The sequence below is a fragment of the Camelina sativa genome, chromosome 12, assembly GCF_030686135.1.
Source record: "Camelina sativa cultivar CO46 ecotype springtype chromosome 12, ASM3068613v1".
Lineage (NCBI taxonomy): Eukaryota > Viridiplantae > Streptophyta > Magnoliopsida > Brassicales > Brassicaceae > Camelina > Camelina sativa.
In genome coordinates this window covers 12,262,151-12,282,387 of record NC_141891.1, presented here as the reverse complement: position 1 = coordinate 12,282,387, position 20,237 = coordinate 12,262,151, and the positions used below count along the sequence as shown (strand labels likewise).

The 20,237-nt window shown below is 36.1% G+C and overlaps 2 protein-coding genes, 1 long non-coding RNA gene and 1 pseudogene across 9 annotated transcripts; 2 read left to right on the top strand and 2 right to left on the bottom strand.

Annotated features, from left to right (window-relative positions):
• Nucleotides 1–1,920: 1,920 nt before the first annotated feature.
• On the bottom strand, nucleotides 1,921–8,315 carry LOC104731523 (UPF0725 protein At2g20620-like). 6 transcript variants are annotated; one of them, XM_087478035.1, is made up of 7 exons: nucleotides 7,943–8,315; nucleotides 7,720–7,843; nucleotides 7,590–7,613; nucleotides 7,412–7,516; nucleotides 7,159–7,280; nucleotides 2,324–2,447; nucleotides 1,921–2,253 (listed from the first exon to the last, which is right to left on the bottom strand). In XM_087478035.1, the coding sequence occupies exons 4-7, from the start codon at nucleotides 7,491–7,493 to the stop codon at nucleotides 2,249–2,251; spliced, it is 333 nt and encodes a 110-aa protein (XP_087334161.1). In that variant the 5' UTR covers nucleotides 7,494–7,516; nucleotides 7,590–7,613; nucleotides 7,720–7,843; nucleotides 7,943–8,315; the 3' UTR covers nucleotides 1,921–2,248. The 6 variants fall into 6 exon arrangements, with proteins under 6 accessions (XP_087334161.1, XP_087334157.1, XP_087334158.1 ...); XM_087478031.1 differs by having other exon boundaries at nucleotides 2,361–2,447; nucleotides 7,412–7,613; nucleotides 7,943–8,144; XM_087478032.1 differs by having other exon boundaries at nucleotides 2,361–2,447; nucleotides 7,412–7,613; nucleotides 7,720–7,811; nucleotides 7,943–8,082.
• Nucleotides 8,316–9,958: 1,643 nt separating this feature from the next.
• Nucleotides 9,959–12,066, bottom strand: LOC104733463 (pentatricopeptide repeat-containing protein At4g20090 pseudogene; annotated as a pseudogene). Its single transcript, XR_015574279.1, has one exon. The product of XR_015574279.1 is annotated as a pentatricopeptide repeat-containing protein At4g20090 pseudogene (transcript).
• A 420-nt stretch (nucleotides 12,067–12,486) lies between these two features.
• LOC147930433 (uncharacterized) lies at nucleotides 12,487–14,777 on the top strand. Its single transcript, XR_015574267.1, has 3 exons — nucleotides 12,487–12,591; nucleotides 14,055–14,214; nucleotides 14,345–14,777. It is a non-coding gene; the product is annotated as an uncharacterized LOC147930433 (long non-coding RNA).
• A 1,867-nt stretch (nucleotides 14,778–16,644) lies between these two features.
• Nucleotides 16,645–17,675, top strand: LOC104733462 (protein HEAT-INDUCED TAS1 TARGET 1-like). Its single transcript, XM_010453041.1, has 3 exons — nucleotides 16,645–16,699; nucleotides 16,806–17,203; nucleotides 17,313–17,675. The coding sequence occupies exons 1-3, from the start codon at nucleotides 16,645–16,647 to the stop codon at nucleotides 17,673–17,675; spliced, it is 816 nt and encodes a 271-aa protein (XP_010451343.1).
• The last annotated feature ends 2,562 nt before the right edge of the window (nucleotides 17,676–20,237 follow it).

Sequence of the window (20,237 nt, the reverse complement as noted above, 5' to 3'; positions counted from 1 at the left end):
CTCTACCCATATCATGAATTAATCGTTGGTTACAGAATCCATTTGATATCAACGATTAATTCATGATATGGGGAGGGTCAATATCGACTCCTCAAGACTCAGGGGAGTCCATATTGATGACACAAACAGGGGAGCCAATATCGATGATCCATGATCCAGGGCATGCTTCATTTTTCTTTCGAACATTCTCTTCTCCCATGGATAACAACGTTGGATACGTGAATACACTTAGAAGCGGCTGCGGATATGGATAATACATCTTTGGATAGAATGGGGCATATACACACCCAGGCAGAGAATGCAATCTTCTACAGTAGCTTCAAAACCGAATGCGGTCGAGTGTGCAATTGTTTCATAAGGAAAACAACAGATGGGAAGCCATGCCATTTTTTTCTTGACATCAAGTGTTTGATATGACCCGACCAAAATTATACTAATTTGTATTACTTATATAAATAACATATACGTAATTTGTTATCAACAAGCAAACACCTCTAAATATTTTACAAGACATTGTATTATAAAACTATTTTGTTATGTCATTTTAGTAACTAAAATATATTATAGATTTAACATCAAACAATTTTGTAATAAATTAAGCTAAAAATATACTATAGACAATTTATAATAAAACATAACATCAAACAGATTTATTGTATTTAACTAATATTATTAGCCTAATTATTGGCAGTTTCACTTATGTACATAATACTTTTTGCTACTATTATGACATTGATTTTGCTTCAATTGCAATTACAAAATTATTTCTAAACACATAATTTTAATTTTGACTCTCCCAGGCCGCACACTAAAGTTGTATACATCCCCTAGATAACGTAATTAACTAATATATGCAATGTAAATTTGTAAAATGGGTTCTCCAACTGTTTTTTAAATAATGAGTTTTGCATGACTTTTAATATGAATTTAGTTTTTCTTTTTGTTTTTGTAGTGGACAAATCTCCTTGCAATTTATTCAACACAAAATAAAAATTACAAACAGACATGTCTTTAAAGCACAGTTTCATTGGCATTAGCCTCTACAAGCGACTACACAACAACCGGAGTATCCTCTAACATATGCAAGCCTAAAGGCAAAGTAAAAATATAGTTGGCAAATCGGTTGGTAAGACGATTAGCTTTCCTATAAATATGTGAAATTTGGACTATCCAGTCCCGATATATAAAGTAATGACAAAAACTAAAATGGGAGGGAGAATCACTCGTACTCTATGAATTTAGTTGGTCATGATTTGACTTCTAATCTTATATATAAGGTAAGCTGACATGACTAAACTCGAAATACACAAATCTTATTCAAGTGATAAGACCGTCTTCTTATTAGTCTTATTTTTTCAACTAAAGTATATTTTTCGATCAATATTTAATATAGAGTATGCTATTGTAATGACAATTACAATTTATTTTTTTAAAAATCGATTATTAAAGGATTAAACAATTTTTTTTTATATTTGTAAGCAAAAACTTTAAACGACAACTAATTTGAATGAAAGAGAGAATTAATCTTAATCTAAAGACATATTTTAGTGTGGGATTTTAGTAACCCACACATAACTAACTAAATATGTATTTTAGCGTTATTTTAATAACTAAATAATTCTTATATGTTGAGTTTCGTATAACAAACTATGTTTAACGTAATAATAAAATTTTATAATTTATTGTATGATCTTGACTTTCAGTAGAATTTGACCCTAAGTACTATAGTGATTTTTTAATTTGACAGAGTAACTGTAGAGTTACTTTAAGCATATCAAACCCATTTGCTAAATTTTTTAAAAATTCTCATTTTTTGTTTTCTCAGTTCCATACTTCTTTAACCACTTAGTAAATTGTATGTTCCAAGAAATAACAACAACACTGAGACCACACATCAAATGGATTTGGTGGAAGGACACATATCATGAATCATCGATATAACTATTGAGAATTATGTAACCATATATGGTTTTTCTAGAATAATACTTTTCATTTACATGATAAATTTGAGGATTATTTATAATATAACTTTGAGGAACCTCACATCAAACACTTGACTTCAAGGGAGAAATGGTCTGGCTTCCCATCTGTTGTTTTCCTTATGATACAATTGAAGTCTCGACCACATCGAGTTTTGAAGCTAATGTAGAAGATTGCATTCTCCGCCTTCACCTTCTTCCATGACTCCACATTTTCTTTGGTTCTTACAACTACCTTCTTCATCTCAAATGGCTTTGCTGACTCCATCTCATTCTGCATTACACACATCAGCAAAACCAAGTTCTTAAAAGAATTCATTCATAGCCTTGAAAAAAAAAAATACCTTCTTTGTTTTTGGTCAAGTCTGTTTTTTTCCCCACCAATTTAGTTTGCCGCCATTTGGAGAACAATGCGAGTTCCGCGTATAGATGAAGCCATTCGCTCTCTTCTAACTCTGAATCTTTCATCTGCATGATCATGTCAACAACATCACATCCTTTTTATATACGCCCTTGCTTCTAACTTACATAATCCGGCCATATACGTACGGGCAAGATGGGTATCTCTAATTAGTATTTAACACATTGAATGTTACTTAGTAAATGTGTGTGTGTCTCTATTCATTAGACGTACGACATATATACAAGTATGAGAGAGTGCTCTCCAAGTCTGAGCTATACAAAGATGGTAAGTGAATATTACATATTCCCTTGTCTATCACTCCCCCGCAGTCGTAGCATCGTGTGGCAGGATGCCGAGACTGGACCGAAACTCATTGAACAATGGAGTGGGAAGCCCCTTCGTGAAGATGTCCGCGTATTGGTGCGACGAAGGGACATGGAGGACACGGACGGTCGGTGCCGAGGGCGACACGTTCGCGAACAAAGTGAATGTCGATCTCGACATGTTTTGTGCGTTGATGTTGAACAGGGTTTGTCGAGAGGTAGACAGCGCTGATGTTATCACAGTAGACAAGAGTGGCTTTCGTTAGAGGACAATGCAATTCGAGTAGGAGGTTGCGAAGCCATGTTGTTTCGGCGACGACGTTTGCTACACCGCGATACTCTGTTTCTGCGCTGGAGCGAGAGACCGTGTGTTGGCGTTTGGAGGACCAGGAGATTAAATTGTCGCCGTGGAAGATGCAGTAGCCGGAGGTTGACCGACGAGTGGATGGACATCCAGCCCAGTCGGTGTCTGTGTAAGCGATGAGGCCCGTAGGTTGCGATGGGTAGAGTTGGAGACCGTGATCAAGAGTGCCTTTGATGTAGCGCAATATACGTTTGAGAGCTTTGAGGTGAGATTCGCGGGGGCATGCATGTATAGACAGATTTGCTGGACGGCGAAAGAGATATCCGGGCGTGTAAAGGTTAAGTACTGGAGGGCGCCAGCGAGACTGCGATACAATGTTGGATCGGAGACAGAGGGGCTATCTTCGGTGGCTAGGCGAGTACGAGGATCTGCTGGCGTGGTACAAGAATTGCAGTTCGACATGTTGGATCGGTGTAGGATGTCCGCAGCGTAATTCTGTTGTGAGAGGAAGAAACCAGAGGAGTTGCGTTTGATGGCGATACCGAGGAAGTAGTGGAGTTCACCGGAATCCGTCATCTCGAACTCGCTGTGAAGGGAGGCGATGATGGCGTTAAGTAGCGTGGTGGAGGAGGCAGTGAGGCCAATGTCATCAACATAGAGGAGGAGATATGCGGTTCCATGGGGTTTGTTGTAGACGAATAAGGACGGGTCACCCTTGCTTTGCACGAAACCGACTTTACGGGCATATTGAGCGAAGCGTTGGTTCCATGCTCGGGGTGATTGTTTGAGTCCATATATGGACCGTTTAAGCAAACAAACATGATCGGGTTTGTCCGGGTCGTGGAAGCCTGGAGGTTGGTGCATGTAAACCGTCTCGTCGAGGGTGCCGTTAAGGAAGGCATTCTTGACATCAAGTTGATGGATAGGCCAGTTTCGAGAAAGAGAGAGCTCTAGGACAAGGCGAATGGTTGCAGGCTTGACGACAGGACTAAACGTCTCCTCACAATCGATGCCGAGTTCCTGTGATTTTCCATTGGCGACCAACCTAGCCTTGTAGCGAGAGAGCTTCCCATCTGCACCAAATTTATGTCGAAACAACCACATAGAGCGCACAATGTTAACGTTAGGGGGTCGTGGTACTAAGTCCCACGTTCTCTTTTCAATTTGAGCTCCATGTTCCTCATGCATGGCCGCTGTCCAGTTAGGATCTTCTAACGCTTTTAAGTATGAGGTGGGAAGAGGTGAGATAGTTTCAGTGTGAAGTGAAAGGGGTTGTCTCTGTTTTGTGATTCCGCTTTTGCTACGCGTCCTCATAGAGTGAGTGACGACCTGTGGAGGCTGTGGGTCCACCGGCGGAGCTGGAGGTGGTAAAGGGGGGAGAGGTGGTATAGGAGCGGTGGTTTGTGGTGTGATCGGAGCTTGTTGGCGGAGAAGCGGAGATATAGTTGGTGGAATTGGTGGTTCGGCGGGTGGTGTTGATATTGGAGGTGGAGAAGGATCGGAAAAAGGGAAGCTAGACTCATCAAAAATAACATGGCGGGAGATTATTACCTTGCGACGAGTAAGGTCAAGACAACGATAGCCTTTATGATTTGATGGGTAGCCAAGGAAAACACACGCAGTGGAGCGAGCGTCAAGTTTGTGAGATGTGGTGGGGAGGAGATTAGGGTAGCAGAGACACCCGAACACCCGAAGGTGATTGTAAGTGGGTGGCTTGTGGAACATTTTGGTAAATGGAATTTCATTGTTGATGGCAGATGAAGGAAGAATGTTGAAGAGATGAGCTGCCATCATAAGTGCCTCCACCCAATATGTGTTAGGCATGTTCGCTTGAAAGAGTAACGACCGGACAGAGTTGTTTAATGTCCGGAGTGTGCGCTCGGCCTTCCCGTTTTGTTGAGAAGTGTGAGGGCAGGAGAACCTGGGTGTGATTCCGTGAGAAGAGAAGTAATTGAGAAATTGCCGGTTTTGGTATTCACCACCATTATCGCATTGAAAATTTTTTATGCTGCGGCCAAAGTGGTTAGAAATATAAGCCATGAAAGTTAAGAATGTGGAATAGACATCAGATTTGTTGCGAAGAGGAAAAACCCAAAGAAAATGAGTAAAGTGATCAAGATAAATAACATAATATTTATTCCCACTGATGCTGGACACAGGAGACGTCCAAACATCTGAATGAATAAGTTCAAAAGGTGCAGAGACAGAAGAAATAACAGAATCAAATGGTAATCTAGTGTGTTTCCCCAATTGACATGCATGACAAAGAGGCATATCAATTTTAGAACAATTTATTAAACGAGAAGAAATAAGAGATTGAAGAGTAGTGTTTCCCAAATGTCCTAGACGGCGATGCCATAAGAGAGTATCAGGCACCGTTGCGAGCATGGCTTGTGGAGGTGATGAAAGAGAGGTGGCCGATGGTGGTGAATTGACCGAGTAGATAGGACCACTGCTATTACAGCGGAGTAGCGGGATCCGGGAAAGGTAGTCCTTAACACAAAAACCAAATGGGTCAAACTCGACAGTAACAAGGTTATCGGTAGTGAACTTACGAACAGAAATGAGATTTTTGATAATAGATGGACACACAAGTACATTATTGAGATGAAGGGGGCGAGTTTTAGATGGTAGAGAGGAATAGCCAATGGCTTTGGTTGGAATAGAAGAATCATTACCGACAATAACCGATGGGGCGGAGCTCGAATTAAAAAGAGAATGAAGGGTACCTGGTTGGGCGGTTAGGTGCAAAGTGGCTCCGGTATCCATGTACCAATTTGCATCATTTGGATCATGCATGGTCATTGTCCCGAACGCAGCTGCAAGGTCGGCAGGGAGTTGTGTCGGTTGAGCCGGAGGAGCAGGTGACTGTGGTGAGTGGCCAAGGACCCCTGCCGCGGGATGCGTAGCAGCAATGTGCGCCATCGGTGATCGTGGCATCCAGTGTTGTTGTGGCCAATGTGGATATGGCGTTGGTGCGTTGAACCAGGGTTGCTGCATCTGCCAATTGCGCAGGTTGAATTGCCAGTACGATTGTGGCCATGACTGACGTCCGCCACGTCCCCTTCCTGACCCGCCACGTCCACGTCCGCGACCTCTGATGTTGGTGTTGTCACGGTAGCCAGAGTATTCTCGTGAACCCGAGTTCTGACCGTCACGGTGATTGTTGTCGCGAGATCCAGGGTGTGGTTGACTATGGGAGGAGGCATAGAGAACGCTTGGAGATGAGGAATTGGCCGAGGTGGTTGCTCCAGTACGAACCTGCTTAGAGAGACGACGTTCCTCCTCGAGTAGCATGGATCTAGCAGTAGCGAACGACGGAAAAGGCTGGCGGTGTTTGATGATGTTAACAATGTTATCAAACTTCTCCGACAAGCCATTTAACATGTGCATGACAACGACACGGTCAGTTACGGAAGAGTCGACGTTGGCGAGGAGATCAGAGAGGGTCTTGAGCTTCTGGCAGTAGTCATGAACCGACAAGTCACCAATAGTGAGAGATCGGAGTTCGTTGTCGAGTTGTATTGCACGGGCCTCTTTGTTGTCACGAAACAGGTTTTCGATGGACAGCCAGATGTCGCGGGCGCTGCTTCGAGTTTTGAGGATGGTGTCGAGAAGGGAGGAGGAGATCGTGCCATAGATCCACATCTTAACGATACCGTCACGTTCCTTCCAGATGGTGTCGTTAGCATTGGCTGGGGTAGAGGTGCCATCGAGATGCCCATAGACGCCGAAACTATAGCAATGAGTCTCGAACAGTTCACGCCAAGCATCATAGTTCATTTTTTGCATATCAAGGACAAGAGGGATGTGTGACTTGATGTGAGTCACGGTGAAGACTTTGTCTAGTGGTTGGGCCATCGAGGAAGAAGAAGAACAAAACAGAGAGGAGAAATGAGGAAGAAGAAGAGAGACAAGAGAGAGATCGGGAAGAAGAAGATGGAGGCGGAGGTTTTTTTTTTTTTTTTTTTTTTTAGGGTTTTTAGAATAATGGCTCTGATACCATGTTACTTAGTAAATGTGTGTGTGTCTCTATTCATTAGACGTACGACATATATACAAGTATGAGAGAGTGCTCTCCAAGTCTGAGCTATACAAAGATGGTAAGTGAATATTACATATTCCCTTGTCTATCATTGAAAAGCTCACCTCGTAGTATTGCAGCTTATCCCTTCCCGTCAGTGCGTCTTCCCGCATCCACTCGGGCATATCACCTCTGAAGAAATTATCCACGAGATCTTTGTTCCATTCATAATATTTGTCTTCCTCCTCTAAGAGACACAAGTTGACATAAGCAATATTGTATTAGCCGAATGGAAATAGTACTAGTGACATCCAAGAAGAGACACGCTGAGAGATGTTTTAACTAAAGGTGCATCACCCATTTTACATTAATATTTACCTGGAATTTTAGGCTTTAATCTGCATAGCGTTGTAATTGCGCTCAAGCAATCTATATTCTCAACTGCATGCCTAACTCGCATTTCAAACTCACAACTGGAATTGCCTATTGGATCCATTGCCTCCAAAATTATGGAATGAGTAAATAATGAGGTTATCCATGAGTCACACTTGAGTACCTTCAAAATTTTTAAGTTTGTCCCCTACAAGATTAAAAGGAGCAAAGACAAACAGAAAAAAAAAAAAAAAAGGATGTGGTGAGATTCAAAGTTTCACTTAAATCATGAGAACTTGTAGGAATATTTATACCTTTTGCAGATTGTAGCAATGAAGTCCAACTCTACCGAAGAGGTCTATATAATTCAAAGTTAGCCCTTTGTTGTTTGTAATAATCATCAGCCCTATGTTTATTGTAATAATCATCATCTTCTCTCTAAACAGATCACATAGAAGAATAAGTAATATAAGCTTTTAATGCAAATATCTTAGATCAGTGGAGACCTAAGGTTCATCCACAATCAAATCCAATTACCCGAAGAGTCCAAACATGTGGCTTGATGTAGATAGATTCTTGGGGTCTCTCATCTTCCAGCTTCTCATTAATCAGCGGTGGTTCCTCGGTCGTGTTTCTGGCTTCTTGCTTCCACATTCCGTTACCCATTTTTTTCCGTCAAATATCTCACTGAAACCCTAATTTGAAAACCTCTTAAGAGAATCGTCGGACTTAAAAAAAACCAAACCCTAATCTCGAATACATAATTGAGAAGACACAACATTTGAGCAGCGAAGACAACGAATCAAAACTTGATTCCACAGAGAAGTGATTAACAACAGAAGATTGCAACTCAAATTCACCATGCAATTAAAGAAGAAAACCAAGAATCACCATATAGAAAAAATCACTCATTAATATCCTTTGTAAAAGGCAAATAGGGTATATATAATTTTTTCTTCACACTTTATTCTTAACATTGACCCAATTTTCACACTTTTATACATATGGAAAGTGATCTCTTTCCACCATCAACTTATTATAATCTTATCTTATTATTAATACTAGGACTGAGACCCCCGGCGATGTCACGGGAAATATTTTAGAAAAAAAATAAATTAAATTTAAAATTTAAAATTATACATTATGAAATTATTTGAATGTAATAGAATATTTTCAATACATAAACATTAAACATAAAAATTATCTAGTCTACAACAAAAGTTGTGTACTTTCGTTTTATTATATAGGGATTAATACATATATCTTTTTCCTCAAATTTAAATACACTAATATCTATTTTAACTAAACTTAAATATATCATTATATTTAAAATAACTAATATATAAAACTGAATAAATCATATAAACAACAAATAAAAAGTAACACCATGACACGCTTTATGGTTGACCGATCGATTAATATATTTAAATGTGAATTACTAATATAAATAACATATATGTAATTTATTATCAACAATCAAACACCTCTAAATATTTTACGAGACATTGTATTATAAAAGTATTTTGTTATGTCATTTTAGTAACAAAATATATTATAGATTTAACGTCAAACAATTTTGTAATAAATTAAGTTAAAAATATACTATAGACAATTCGATTTTGTTGTCAAAAAAAAAATATACTATAGACAATTTATAATAAAACATAACTTCAAACAGATTTATTGCATGCTTTGTATCTAACTAATATTATTAGCGCAATTATTGGTAGTTTCACTTATGTACATAATACTTTTTGTTACTGTTATGAGATTGATTTTGGTTCAACTGCAATTACAAAATTATTGATAAACACATACTTTTAATTTTGACTCTCCTAGGTGGCTGACTAAAGTTTTATACATTAAATAACGTAATTAACTAATATCTGTAATGTAAATTTGTAAAATGGATTCTCCAACTGTTTTTTAAATAATGAGTTTTGCACGAATGATTTTTAGTATGAATTTAGTTTTTTTTTTTTTCTGTAGTGGACAAGTCTCCTTGCAATTTATTCAAAACAAAAAAAATTACAAACAGACATGTCTTGAAAGCATAGTTTCATGGGCATTAGCCTCAACAAGCGACTCCATAACAACCGTAGTATCCTCTAACATATGCAACCTTAAAGACAAAGTAAAAATATAGTTGGCTAATCCGTCGGTAAGACAAGACGATGAAGTATAGTAGAAAAAATGATGATAAAACCCCATTTATTAGATTACGGTGTGAAGAGACTCATCTCAAAAGAGTCATCCAATAGCTTATTGCTTATATGAGAGAAACGAAAATTTTGGTGCTCTTGCTCTGGAATTGTGTGTGTTAGTGTTATTATGTAATATATAATAATGTATATATTAACATACAACAACAAAATTGTCATACGCGATACGTGCATAAACTGTTTTGTGATCAATCAGGACACATAAAACGTGTTTTTATGTTTACACACCTTTGGCGTGTTTCAGTATAATAGTATTAGTAATATAATCAGTTCATGTATACACTCAACTTTTGCAAGCTATCTGCATAAAGAATTAGAAACAATTAAATACAAAAATAAGAAGTTCAGATTAAATTCACAAAGGGAAAAGTACAAAGTTCGAAGTGCACACACAATAAATCTCTCATTCCTGCCATACCTTCATCAGTTGTTTGAAGGTAGTGGACCACTACCCTCGAAAAGCTGGTGAGCGGATATGGCAGCTATAAGAGGCGTTACTGTGTTTACACTTGAAGAGACTAGAAGAGCAATCCACTAAACCACAATCCCTAGCTAATGCCAATATCTAAACAGAGAAAAATAAACATGTAGTTTGTATTACTATGAATCTTTTTGAGTCGAGTAGTGTTTAAATTTAGCTATATCGGGTTTGTTTAAAAAGCGAGAAATTTATTACAAGTCTTATGAAAACCTGAGAATGCCTTTTTACTTTCAAGTTTGGGTACGGTCCCGTACGGAGACTGTGGGTAATACTCTTGTGAAATGTGTATAGAAAGTGTTGAGATTTCAGGATGTCTATATAAGTTTGTTCGATACGAGACGACCAAGTCTCCTGGAATTCAATGTAGTCTTGAGAAGTGGAAAATGTCGTTAGAGACATTTTGGTCTATGCTGGATAAGGATATGAATCCTATTTTGGTCGAGGGATTATAGGGTAAGCAGGTTCAAGCGTATGTATGGTAAACTAAACTGGGGGTAGATATGGCCGACCATCCACATCAACCACCAGATGATTCCTTCTGTTTTCAACCGCGGGTAGATATGGCCGTAATATATAGTCTGAACATAGAGAACAAGTGTAGCCAGTGCATACACCATAGCCGTGAAGAATTGTACCGGAAGTCTAGCTATATGTAACATCATTTGGAATACATTTGCTCGACACCATCCGTTCTAAGAGACTAACAGCTTTATCCAATTTACCCTTGAGACATAGACCATGAATAAGCGTATTATAAGTCACCTCATTAGGAACACAACCCTTAAGAAACATATTATCAACAAGCTTTGTCACCCGTGTCAAATCCCCTTTCTTGCACAACCCATCAATCAACACATTATATGTAACCGGACTCGGTGAACATCCCTCGCTCTGCATCTCATCCAACAGTAAAACCGCTTCATCAATCCTTTCCTCCTTACACAACCCATCCATCAATGTACAATACGTATACCCATCAGGCAAACACTTTTTCTCAGGCATTCCCCTGAAGACCTCAATTGCTCTGTCCACAAACCGTAACTTGCAAAGAGCCTTAATGACCAGATTAAAACTCAAACCATTAGGAGAAATGTTCATGTTCATGTTGGAATTCACAACGTAATCATAAAACTCCAATCCACGATGATAAAGACCCTCGTTTATAATCACATTCAGGACAGAGTTAAAGGACTTAACACTACGTTTGCAGTGAAACTCATCGACCATTCTATGAAACAAGTCTACAGCTTTCTCAGGCAAATGTGCTTTCCCATAAGCTCTAAAGACAACAATGAAACTATGCTCAGTAATGACTCTGTTCTCTAATCTAACTCGACTCAAAACCTTCTCCACCGAAGCAAAATCACCTGAATTGGCGTAACTCTCAATCATTGAAGATAAAGTGGAATCACCCAACTTGGAGCTTCCGATGGATTCTAGGCTTCCGGAGAAACAGAAACAGAAGAAGAGAAGGGGAGATGAGTAATAGAGAACTTAACTGGGTAACTCGAAAGGATGCGACTTTGGTTGAGGAAGTAGCTGAAGAAACTGATACGGATTGGGAATGGGCATTTGGGCATCAAACTCTTGAGGGTTTTTGCTTAAACCCTTATTTTTGGGATTTCAAAGTTTGATGCTTTCGCGAGAGAGAGAGAGAGAGAGAGAGAGAGAGAGAGAGAGAGAGATTGCTACTCTTATGGCACTCTCTCTGTTGTGGGTTTGAAAGAGACGGGTATGGAGCTGGAATACGAGTTTGGATCCTTGAGAGTTTTGTTGATTTGGGTCACTTAAATTGAATTGAAGATGCTCACAAGTGACAACCCAAAAAACAATGACATTATTTTTCGCACTAGAAAAAAAAATTTAATCATGTGTAATTAAATTTGTATAAATCATAATGTCCACGTATTTTTTTACCAACGAAAGAGTTTTATTTTTGGCATTTTCATTTCAATGAAAGAATCAGAGGAACCACTTACGTACAGTACTATTTATTTAGTCATGTAGAAAGTACCAAAAAAAGAAAAAATTGAATAATTGTAGATTTTGTTTATCTTGACAATTAATTTGTGGATTGACTTAATCACTTTATATAAAGTGTGATCCTATCAAAATATAAAAAGTTACAAAATCATATCGCCATTATGTCAAAGTAAACTTTCTACTAAATTTAGTTAACTATTTAATATGTGTAATTATATTTTGTTTAAATGAAAATGCCAAAAATCTACAAGAATTCAATTTTTTTTGGGGTTAGATTAACTGCAAAATCTACAATAATTCAATCTTCTCATTTCTTTGTACTAATTACTTAATTTTTAAGTCTTTTTTTTATACTTTATATCTCTAGATTTTGTAATTGACTACTTTCTCTTCAAAGAAAAATCACCACCAGTCATAATATATATATTCAAGTTCTATATTACTTGAATCCTTTTACCAATTCTCTTTTCGTTGGCCTCTCCTCCTCTCTTCTCTATCAGGTACGCCTCTCTTCCTCTCTCTCGTAATTGACTACTGTTTTAAATACATATTTTTTGTTTCTTGAGTATGATAGTTGGTTACTATAATTCAAAGAATGATTTGAATTTCGCGTTTATGTATAGTTGCAAGTCTAAATCATGAATTAGAGATTGTTCTATCTCGATAATGAACTGGTGTAATATTTAAGATAGTTAGAATAAATATATATATGATTAATTAATGTATTTGTGAAAACCATTTTAAGATTTGAAAATTCTTATGTTCTGACGTAGAAAAAAATAAGGTCGAGTAAATTTTTTTTTGATATATATATGAAAACTGTTTATAGTTTAATGCATGATGCATGTCCATCTTATGATGAGTCTCGGTCGTGGACTGGTGAGAAGGTCGAGGTACATTTAACATTTGCTATGGTCTCCACTCCAAATAATAACATGGACTATATTCCTACAATTTTTAAATATTTTCTAAAAGAAATCATTGGAAAAAAAAAAAAACTTTCTTGCCAAAACTAAGAGATATGCATCCTGCTTTTGGTATTCATGTAACTAGACATAAGTCTCCCTATTCTGATACAATTAGATTTCATGTAGTGAATTCTTACATGAAAGATTTATTTGTGTCGTTTGCATGAAATATTCTTTGGTGCATGAAATATGTTTGTGTCTGATTCAATTGTACGTTATGTTTTATTAGTGTCATTTGTCGTATTATGTCACACAATTATGAAATATGTAGTCATGATAATTTCTAAAAATTCGATTAACTTATATACATGAAAAGTAATTTTCTTATTTCTGGAAAACATAACAACTTTGGTTTATATATTATAATAGTCATAGTCAATTATCAACAAAGATATTTTGATAAAGTAAGTTAAGAAAAAATATTAGTTTTTAGTTATTTTTCTCTTTAAAATAATGGTGTGGTTTCTAATTAGATCAATGATATCAGTTTATTGTTAAGTTCCTCAAAAAAAATGTTTTGCATGAGCAAACAATGTTGGTAAACGCCAATAACTCAATGGTTCTCATTGAGCAAATATAATCGCTCTTCTGAATTCTGATTTGCCTGCAGGTGAAATCAGGGAGGAACATATATAATTTATCTTAGTAGAGACATTTAGAGATTCGGCCATTTTGTTTATTTTACTTGCTCATGCTAGCTATTCTCCTCTATATGTTAAGAGATTCTATTCTTGCTCTATTTTGTAAAGCTCTTCAAACTTTTAGTGGGCATTTATCAGTTTGGTACATGCATGGTTTGGTAAAACACAAAACTTTTGGGCCATTAAATTTTTCTCATATACAAAGAGGGATAGATATGGTAATCTAGTTATAAGAATGTAGGCCAAGCTCTAAATTATGCTTATATTTTGCTTAAAATATGAGCATAAAGATCCAATACTGATCTCTTTCCATTTTGCTCAATGACCCAAGATCTCATTTTCCTTCTTGCTAAGGCTTTAATATCTACAGTGGGAGAAGATTGCAAGCTAGAGATCTTATCGTGAATGAAAATGGCAGTCTACAGATTGATTTATTATCATGACGAAACTCATTTGTGACCTCAACTAAGGCTCGATATACAAAGAGGGATAGATGGTAGTCTGATATAAGGAAGTAGGCCAAGCTCTAATTTATGCTTATATTTTGCTTAAAATTTGAGCATAAAGATCCAAAACTCTCTTTCCATTTTGCTCAACGACCCAAGATCTCATTTTCCTTCTTGCTAAGGCTTTAATATCTACAGTGGGAGAACTGAGAAGGTTGCAAGCTAGAGATCTCATTGTGAATGGAAATGGCAGTCGACAGATTGATATATTATCATGACAAAACTCATTTGTGACCTCAACTAAGGCTCGGTATACCGCTATTTGAATGAGGGAGAAAACAAAATATATGGTCTGTGACCGAAGAGAGACGTGGCATCAAATCCAGTCAGATTCACACCATAAGTTTGACCGGAGAAGTATCTGTTTACCAGGATCAGCTTTCGAGAAACAAAAACTCTAAGAGTCTCTCCCTACATATTGAAAATGCCCAAGATTATCCTAATGCAAATTCACCAATGTTCAATATTGTTGTATAATGGGATTGATGCCAAAACCAAAACATTGTTTTAACTCACAAATAAATTTCTAGCCAAACCTGCCATCAAGATTCTCACCATTCACAGATATTTTTTGTTGAGTTGCACGTCTTCTCTTAAATATAAGCGTACGACTGGGAAACAGTAGTGTACTCTTTTAACTTTTCTTAAATTTCTAAAAATCCATAAATCACTCTCACACAAGTCACAACTGACAACCCAAACTCTATATTCCTTGTTATTGTTTTGTTGTTTTTAAAGCCAAAAAAAAAATGAAGTTTACATTGTTTAAAGCCACAGTCAAAAAATTTACAAGCAATTGTCCTGCAAAAATACACCGTAACAGTCCCAACCAATCATCCACAATATTTTCAGGTTTATACAAAAATAACCATTCACTAGTGTAGAGGGACATGTGCACATACATTAATTTAGGTTAGCAGTTAGCACCGATCAGTTTAGACTCAGAGATAAAAATATTATGTATAATAATTTAAATAAACTAATGAGTTTAAAATTTCTATATTTAATTAATAAATAATTTTTTTACGCAACACGTGCAAGAAAATTCATTTCTTGATATCCCCGATTGGTAATCGGGTTTATTATACACCTATTAAATTTACCAAATTCTTCAAAATGTATAAAGATATATGGTTTATGATTACAATATCTCACATTGGAAGTTGAGTAGTATTTTAAGTGGTATATATAAAATATGAGTTTTTCCACTCATTATCAATTGATTTTAAGTTGGAAGCCCACTATCTAAATGATATCAGAGTCCGGTTCACACACGCTCAACCCAATCAACAATCAGTCCAATTTGGTCCACCGATTCTTTCTTGAACATACCGAGATTAATGCCTCGAAGAGCCCTAATACAATATCCCATATTAAAAATTGAGTATGATATTAAATGGTATATATTAATATATAAGATATAGATCTCTCAATTCATTGTCAATTATTGGTTTTAAGTTGGAAGTTCACAATTTAATATAAAAGAGTTAACTCTTTAACAACAAATAAATGTCCATGGGTGGGTAGAAAAACATAAATCAAAGTTGTATTTGATTACTTTGATCACAACAGAAGAAATGTAAACAAAAAAAAAAATGTTTATACAAGTTTACAAAAACATTAGTTGTTTGTTTACCATATGTTGTTGATTTATGTATGTGTAAATTGTGGCTTTCTACTGCCATTAAAAGAATACCACAAAGTGTTTCTTGTCAGTGTCTACACAAACCAAATTGCTTGCAAGACATATACAGTCAACAGTTGTCTTATATTGTGTCACACAATTTATAGTTATGGATCGCAAATTAAGTTCTTAAATATCTCTTCATTCATGATTTCTCTTGCTCTTCAAAAATGATGTATGATAAAAATTGCAGTCACTTAACTAATCCTTTTTTTTCTGTTGTGTTTGTTAATAATTATAAGCAGCTCACAACCGTTTCTGTCAAGAGATAATAGATAACTTAATTCCCTAGTTATGACTACTTCAACTAACGTAAGTCTTACTTTATTTTATTTTGAAATCTTATATATATGATTTTTATTATATTATGCAATTATAAATGAAAGTTTAATCTATTTATGTTTCGTGTACAGGGAAACTTTATCATCCGGATGGAAATGTTTCCTCGTTTATTGGCGTGTCTCTACAATGAAAATGTAGCAACAATGCAGATGACAGAAGACTTATGGAAAAATGTTCATGAAATCTTCAATTATGTCCCTGTCTATCAGTTAAAATTAATATTAGCAACAAAACCAGAATCCGATATCACGATTGTTAAAGGTTTGCATAACGAAACCAAACTGCCACTTCTGTATGCATGTTGGAAAAAAAGCAAGGTATGTGGACGTTAAACTTTTTATGCGGCGTAAATCTATTATTTTGATTAACTTCAAAATTATATATATATATATATTGTGGTTTATTTTGGAAAATGGACGATAAATGGTTAGAACTTATGGGCCCTGTGAAAGATCAAGGAACCCACGGTAACTCTATAAATTGATACAATTAATTTTAACATTAAATTCCAATATTGCAAGTAACAAAAAATCATTAACAGTTTATGGTTTTACTAATTTCTTTCTTTCACAGTTGTATGTTGGGCACTTGTCGCAGCTGAGATGGTGAGTGCTATAAGATACCTCAAGAAGTATGACACGGTGAAAACCGAATACTCTCTACAAGACATAGTGGACTTCACAAATCCTGAAAAACGTGCTCAGAAAGGAGGACCACACTATTGTTATCCATGGTATGTGCACAAAGGATTAGAATACGTGAGTAGAGCTGGGATCCAACGAGAAGAAGCTCGGCCATTTCATCGGGACCATTGTGAAAAGGATGTACCTCCGCGTAATCCTGTACGACTTGGTTACATCCGCGAAGCGGTACAACTAAAGACAATTGAAGATGCTCTTGTAGTTTTACTTGAACATCCAGTTGCAGGCGGTATACCTCTTTTCAGCCCAGAATATGCAAATATCAAAGATGTAAGGTTTTTTTTTTTTGTTTGGTTTTAGTTTAAATACAACGATGTAAGTTGTATATTTAACATACTAGCTTCGTTTTATATTGATGTTAATTAATTTATGATTGCAGGAATTATTCCAAGGTCCCACTGCTCAGCTTTCAACATTCACGGGCATGCACGCAGTCACTATAGTAGGTGCAAACGAAGAAAACGGAGAGAAATATGTTCGTGTTCGATCTAGTCATGGCAAAACAATTGGTAAAGATGGAAACTTGAAAGTTTCCATTGAAATAATGATTGTGTGTCTCACCCCTCCTGATCCTGGGTGTGTAAATGACCCATTCTATCCATATATGTATTATCCATATCCACAGCCTCTTCTGAGTGGATTCACGTATCCAACGTTGCTATCCAAGGAAGAAGAGAATGTTCGAAAGAAGAACGAAACATGTCCTGGATCATGGATCATTGATATTGATCCTCCTGATTGAGTCATCAATGTGGACTCCCCTGACTCTTGGGTTATTGATATTGACCCTCCCCATATCATGAACTAATCGTTGATATGAATTATGAATTCTGTAACCAAATGGATATTCTATTACATTACTTATTTATTTACATGATAGCTTTGCGGACAAGTTATTATATTATTATAATATGTTATTTGTTGGCCAGACAACATGATTATTTTATCTTGTTGGCAGTCTTTCGTTCAGCAAAATAAAATGGGTTTTAGGCTGGCATAAAAAACCGAATAAGTTATTATTTTGAGCCTCTTATAATTTTATAAGATTAAAGTGTGTACTTTTAAAAAATAAGAATTTTTAGAAGGTTAATTATATTATTCTTCTCCAATGGTAAAAACTCTTATTGGGGTTTTCATTTTTGAAAAAAAATGAAGCTGGAATACCCTTATTTTTGGGATTTTTTTTTCAAAGTTTAATGCTTTCGAGAGAGAGAGAGATGGAGAGATAAGCAACTCTCGCTGTTGCTGATTTGAAAGAGAGGATGGTGATGATGGAATACGAGAGTTTCGATCAATTGAGAGTTTTGTTGATTTGATTTTGACTCACTTCACTCTTATCGAAGAAGAGATGCTTTTGTTGTTCTTCGCAGTAGAATGGTTTTATTTCTTTTCGTAAATTACACATTTTACCAACGACTTTTTTTTTTTTTTTGGCATAGAATGTTATTTTTAATTGATGAGAGGCTTGAGTGAAACCACAAAACAAGATGTGATTTGTAATTACAATAACTAGAAATAATCTACAATGTACGATGAATGATGTATGTGAACAGAAACGTCTATTTGTACAATGTCACAAGTGTCAATTTATACTTGTACAAACTTTCGGTGCCAATTTTTACCTATACTCAAATAAAATTCAAATTTCATACCGAATTATAAAAAAGTGTCTATTTCATAGTCAAAATCAACAAATATTAGTCAAGAGCTAACTCAGATGACACATATTAAATGAAGTGGCATCGTATATTAAAACGACGTCGTTTTGATGTTGTAATTTTTTTTTTTTTTTTAAAGTAAGACTCTAGATTCGAACAAGGGTCCATCAAAGATTGAATCGAAGCTTTAAACATATGATCCAACAGCTTTATTCAGATTATCGGGGAACTTTATCGTTTATAATCATATCCCGTGAGAATCTCTCTCCTCTTCCTCTTCTTCTCTTTCTTGGCATCATTAATGGCTGCTCCACCGTGGTTCATTCTCCATCTAGATCCGCCTCTGTTGGTCCAATTGCTACTTGATTACATTCACCGTGGTTTCCTAAGATTTGATTTTTTAACTTTTTGATTTTTTTAAAGTTTTGAATTTTGGAGATTCTATGTTTTTCTTTGATCACAATCATCATCACTAGGGTTTAGTTTTCCAGTAAAAATTAAGGAATGAGGAAGCCAAAATTATGATGCCATTAACAATGTCAAGGAAGAGAAGAAGAGGAAGAGGAGGGAGATTCTCGGGGTGGATATGGATAGCCCTGGGCATATAATCTGAAACCGAACAAACCGCAATCCGAATTAACCGGTTTGGATCGGTTTCGGATTACCTGTTAAAACCTATCGGTTTCTGTATTGATTGTGAATCGGATTTTAGTTTTAAACCGATCCGAACCGAAATCCGATCGATTATCCGCTAAACCGAATATACAGTTAATTTTTCTATATACTTGGGTTGAATTGGTATTATTTTTGGGCCTTGTTAGAAGCCTAATAACTATAAATGGATTGAACATGTGACCAAATTACCAGAAGGAGGAATATGTGACCATGAGGTTAGGGAACATACGCTCTAACCATCTGAGCTGTTCCAACTTATTGATTTTACCTTCCTAATGATATATATAAGGGTATCAGTTTCAGTTTGGATATTTAAAAAAAAAAATAAAAACCGATCCGAATCCGAACCGATCCGGTCCGAAAAATAGCCGGATTCTAAACAGATTGTATATATCCCAATCCGAAAAATCTGAAATCCGAAAAATCCGAATGCCCAGGGCTAGATATGGATATAATTATTAAAGTTCCCAAGTATACCTAATGAGTTTGTTGGATCAGATGGTTAAAGATTTGTAATTACAATAACTAGAAATAATCTACAATGTACAATGAATGATGTATGTTAACAGAGGCGTCTACTTTCACGCTTTAAAACAAAACTCACTCTTTTTTTTTTTGCTTAAAACAAAACTCACTCTTATGGAAATATATATTCAGAACTCTTGTAAAAATTCTGAGACCTTTATTAATCTGTGGACCGCATATGTATATCCGCTGGCTCTTCTGGTTCTGCATATGTTTTTGCAATTGTACTTTCTCTTACTTGTATGTTTTTGCAATTTTACTTGTATTTTCCATTGAGGGATTTTTGAGAAATTGTTTTGATGAATAAGGGTATGAGAGATTACTGTCCTATAATAAAGTGACATTTGGCTGTTAAAATATACGTTAACATAAACTCTGAATTATAGTTTAAACTTTAAAGGAAAAGAAGAAAAAAAATCTTTACAAATCGATTGAGAAAAAAAGAA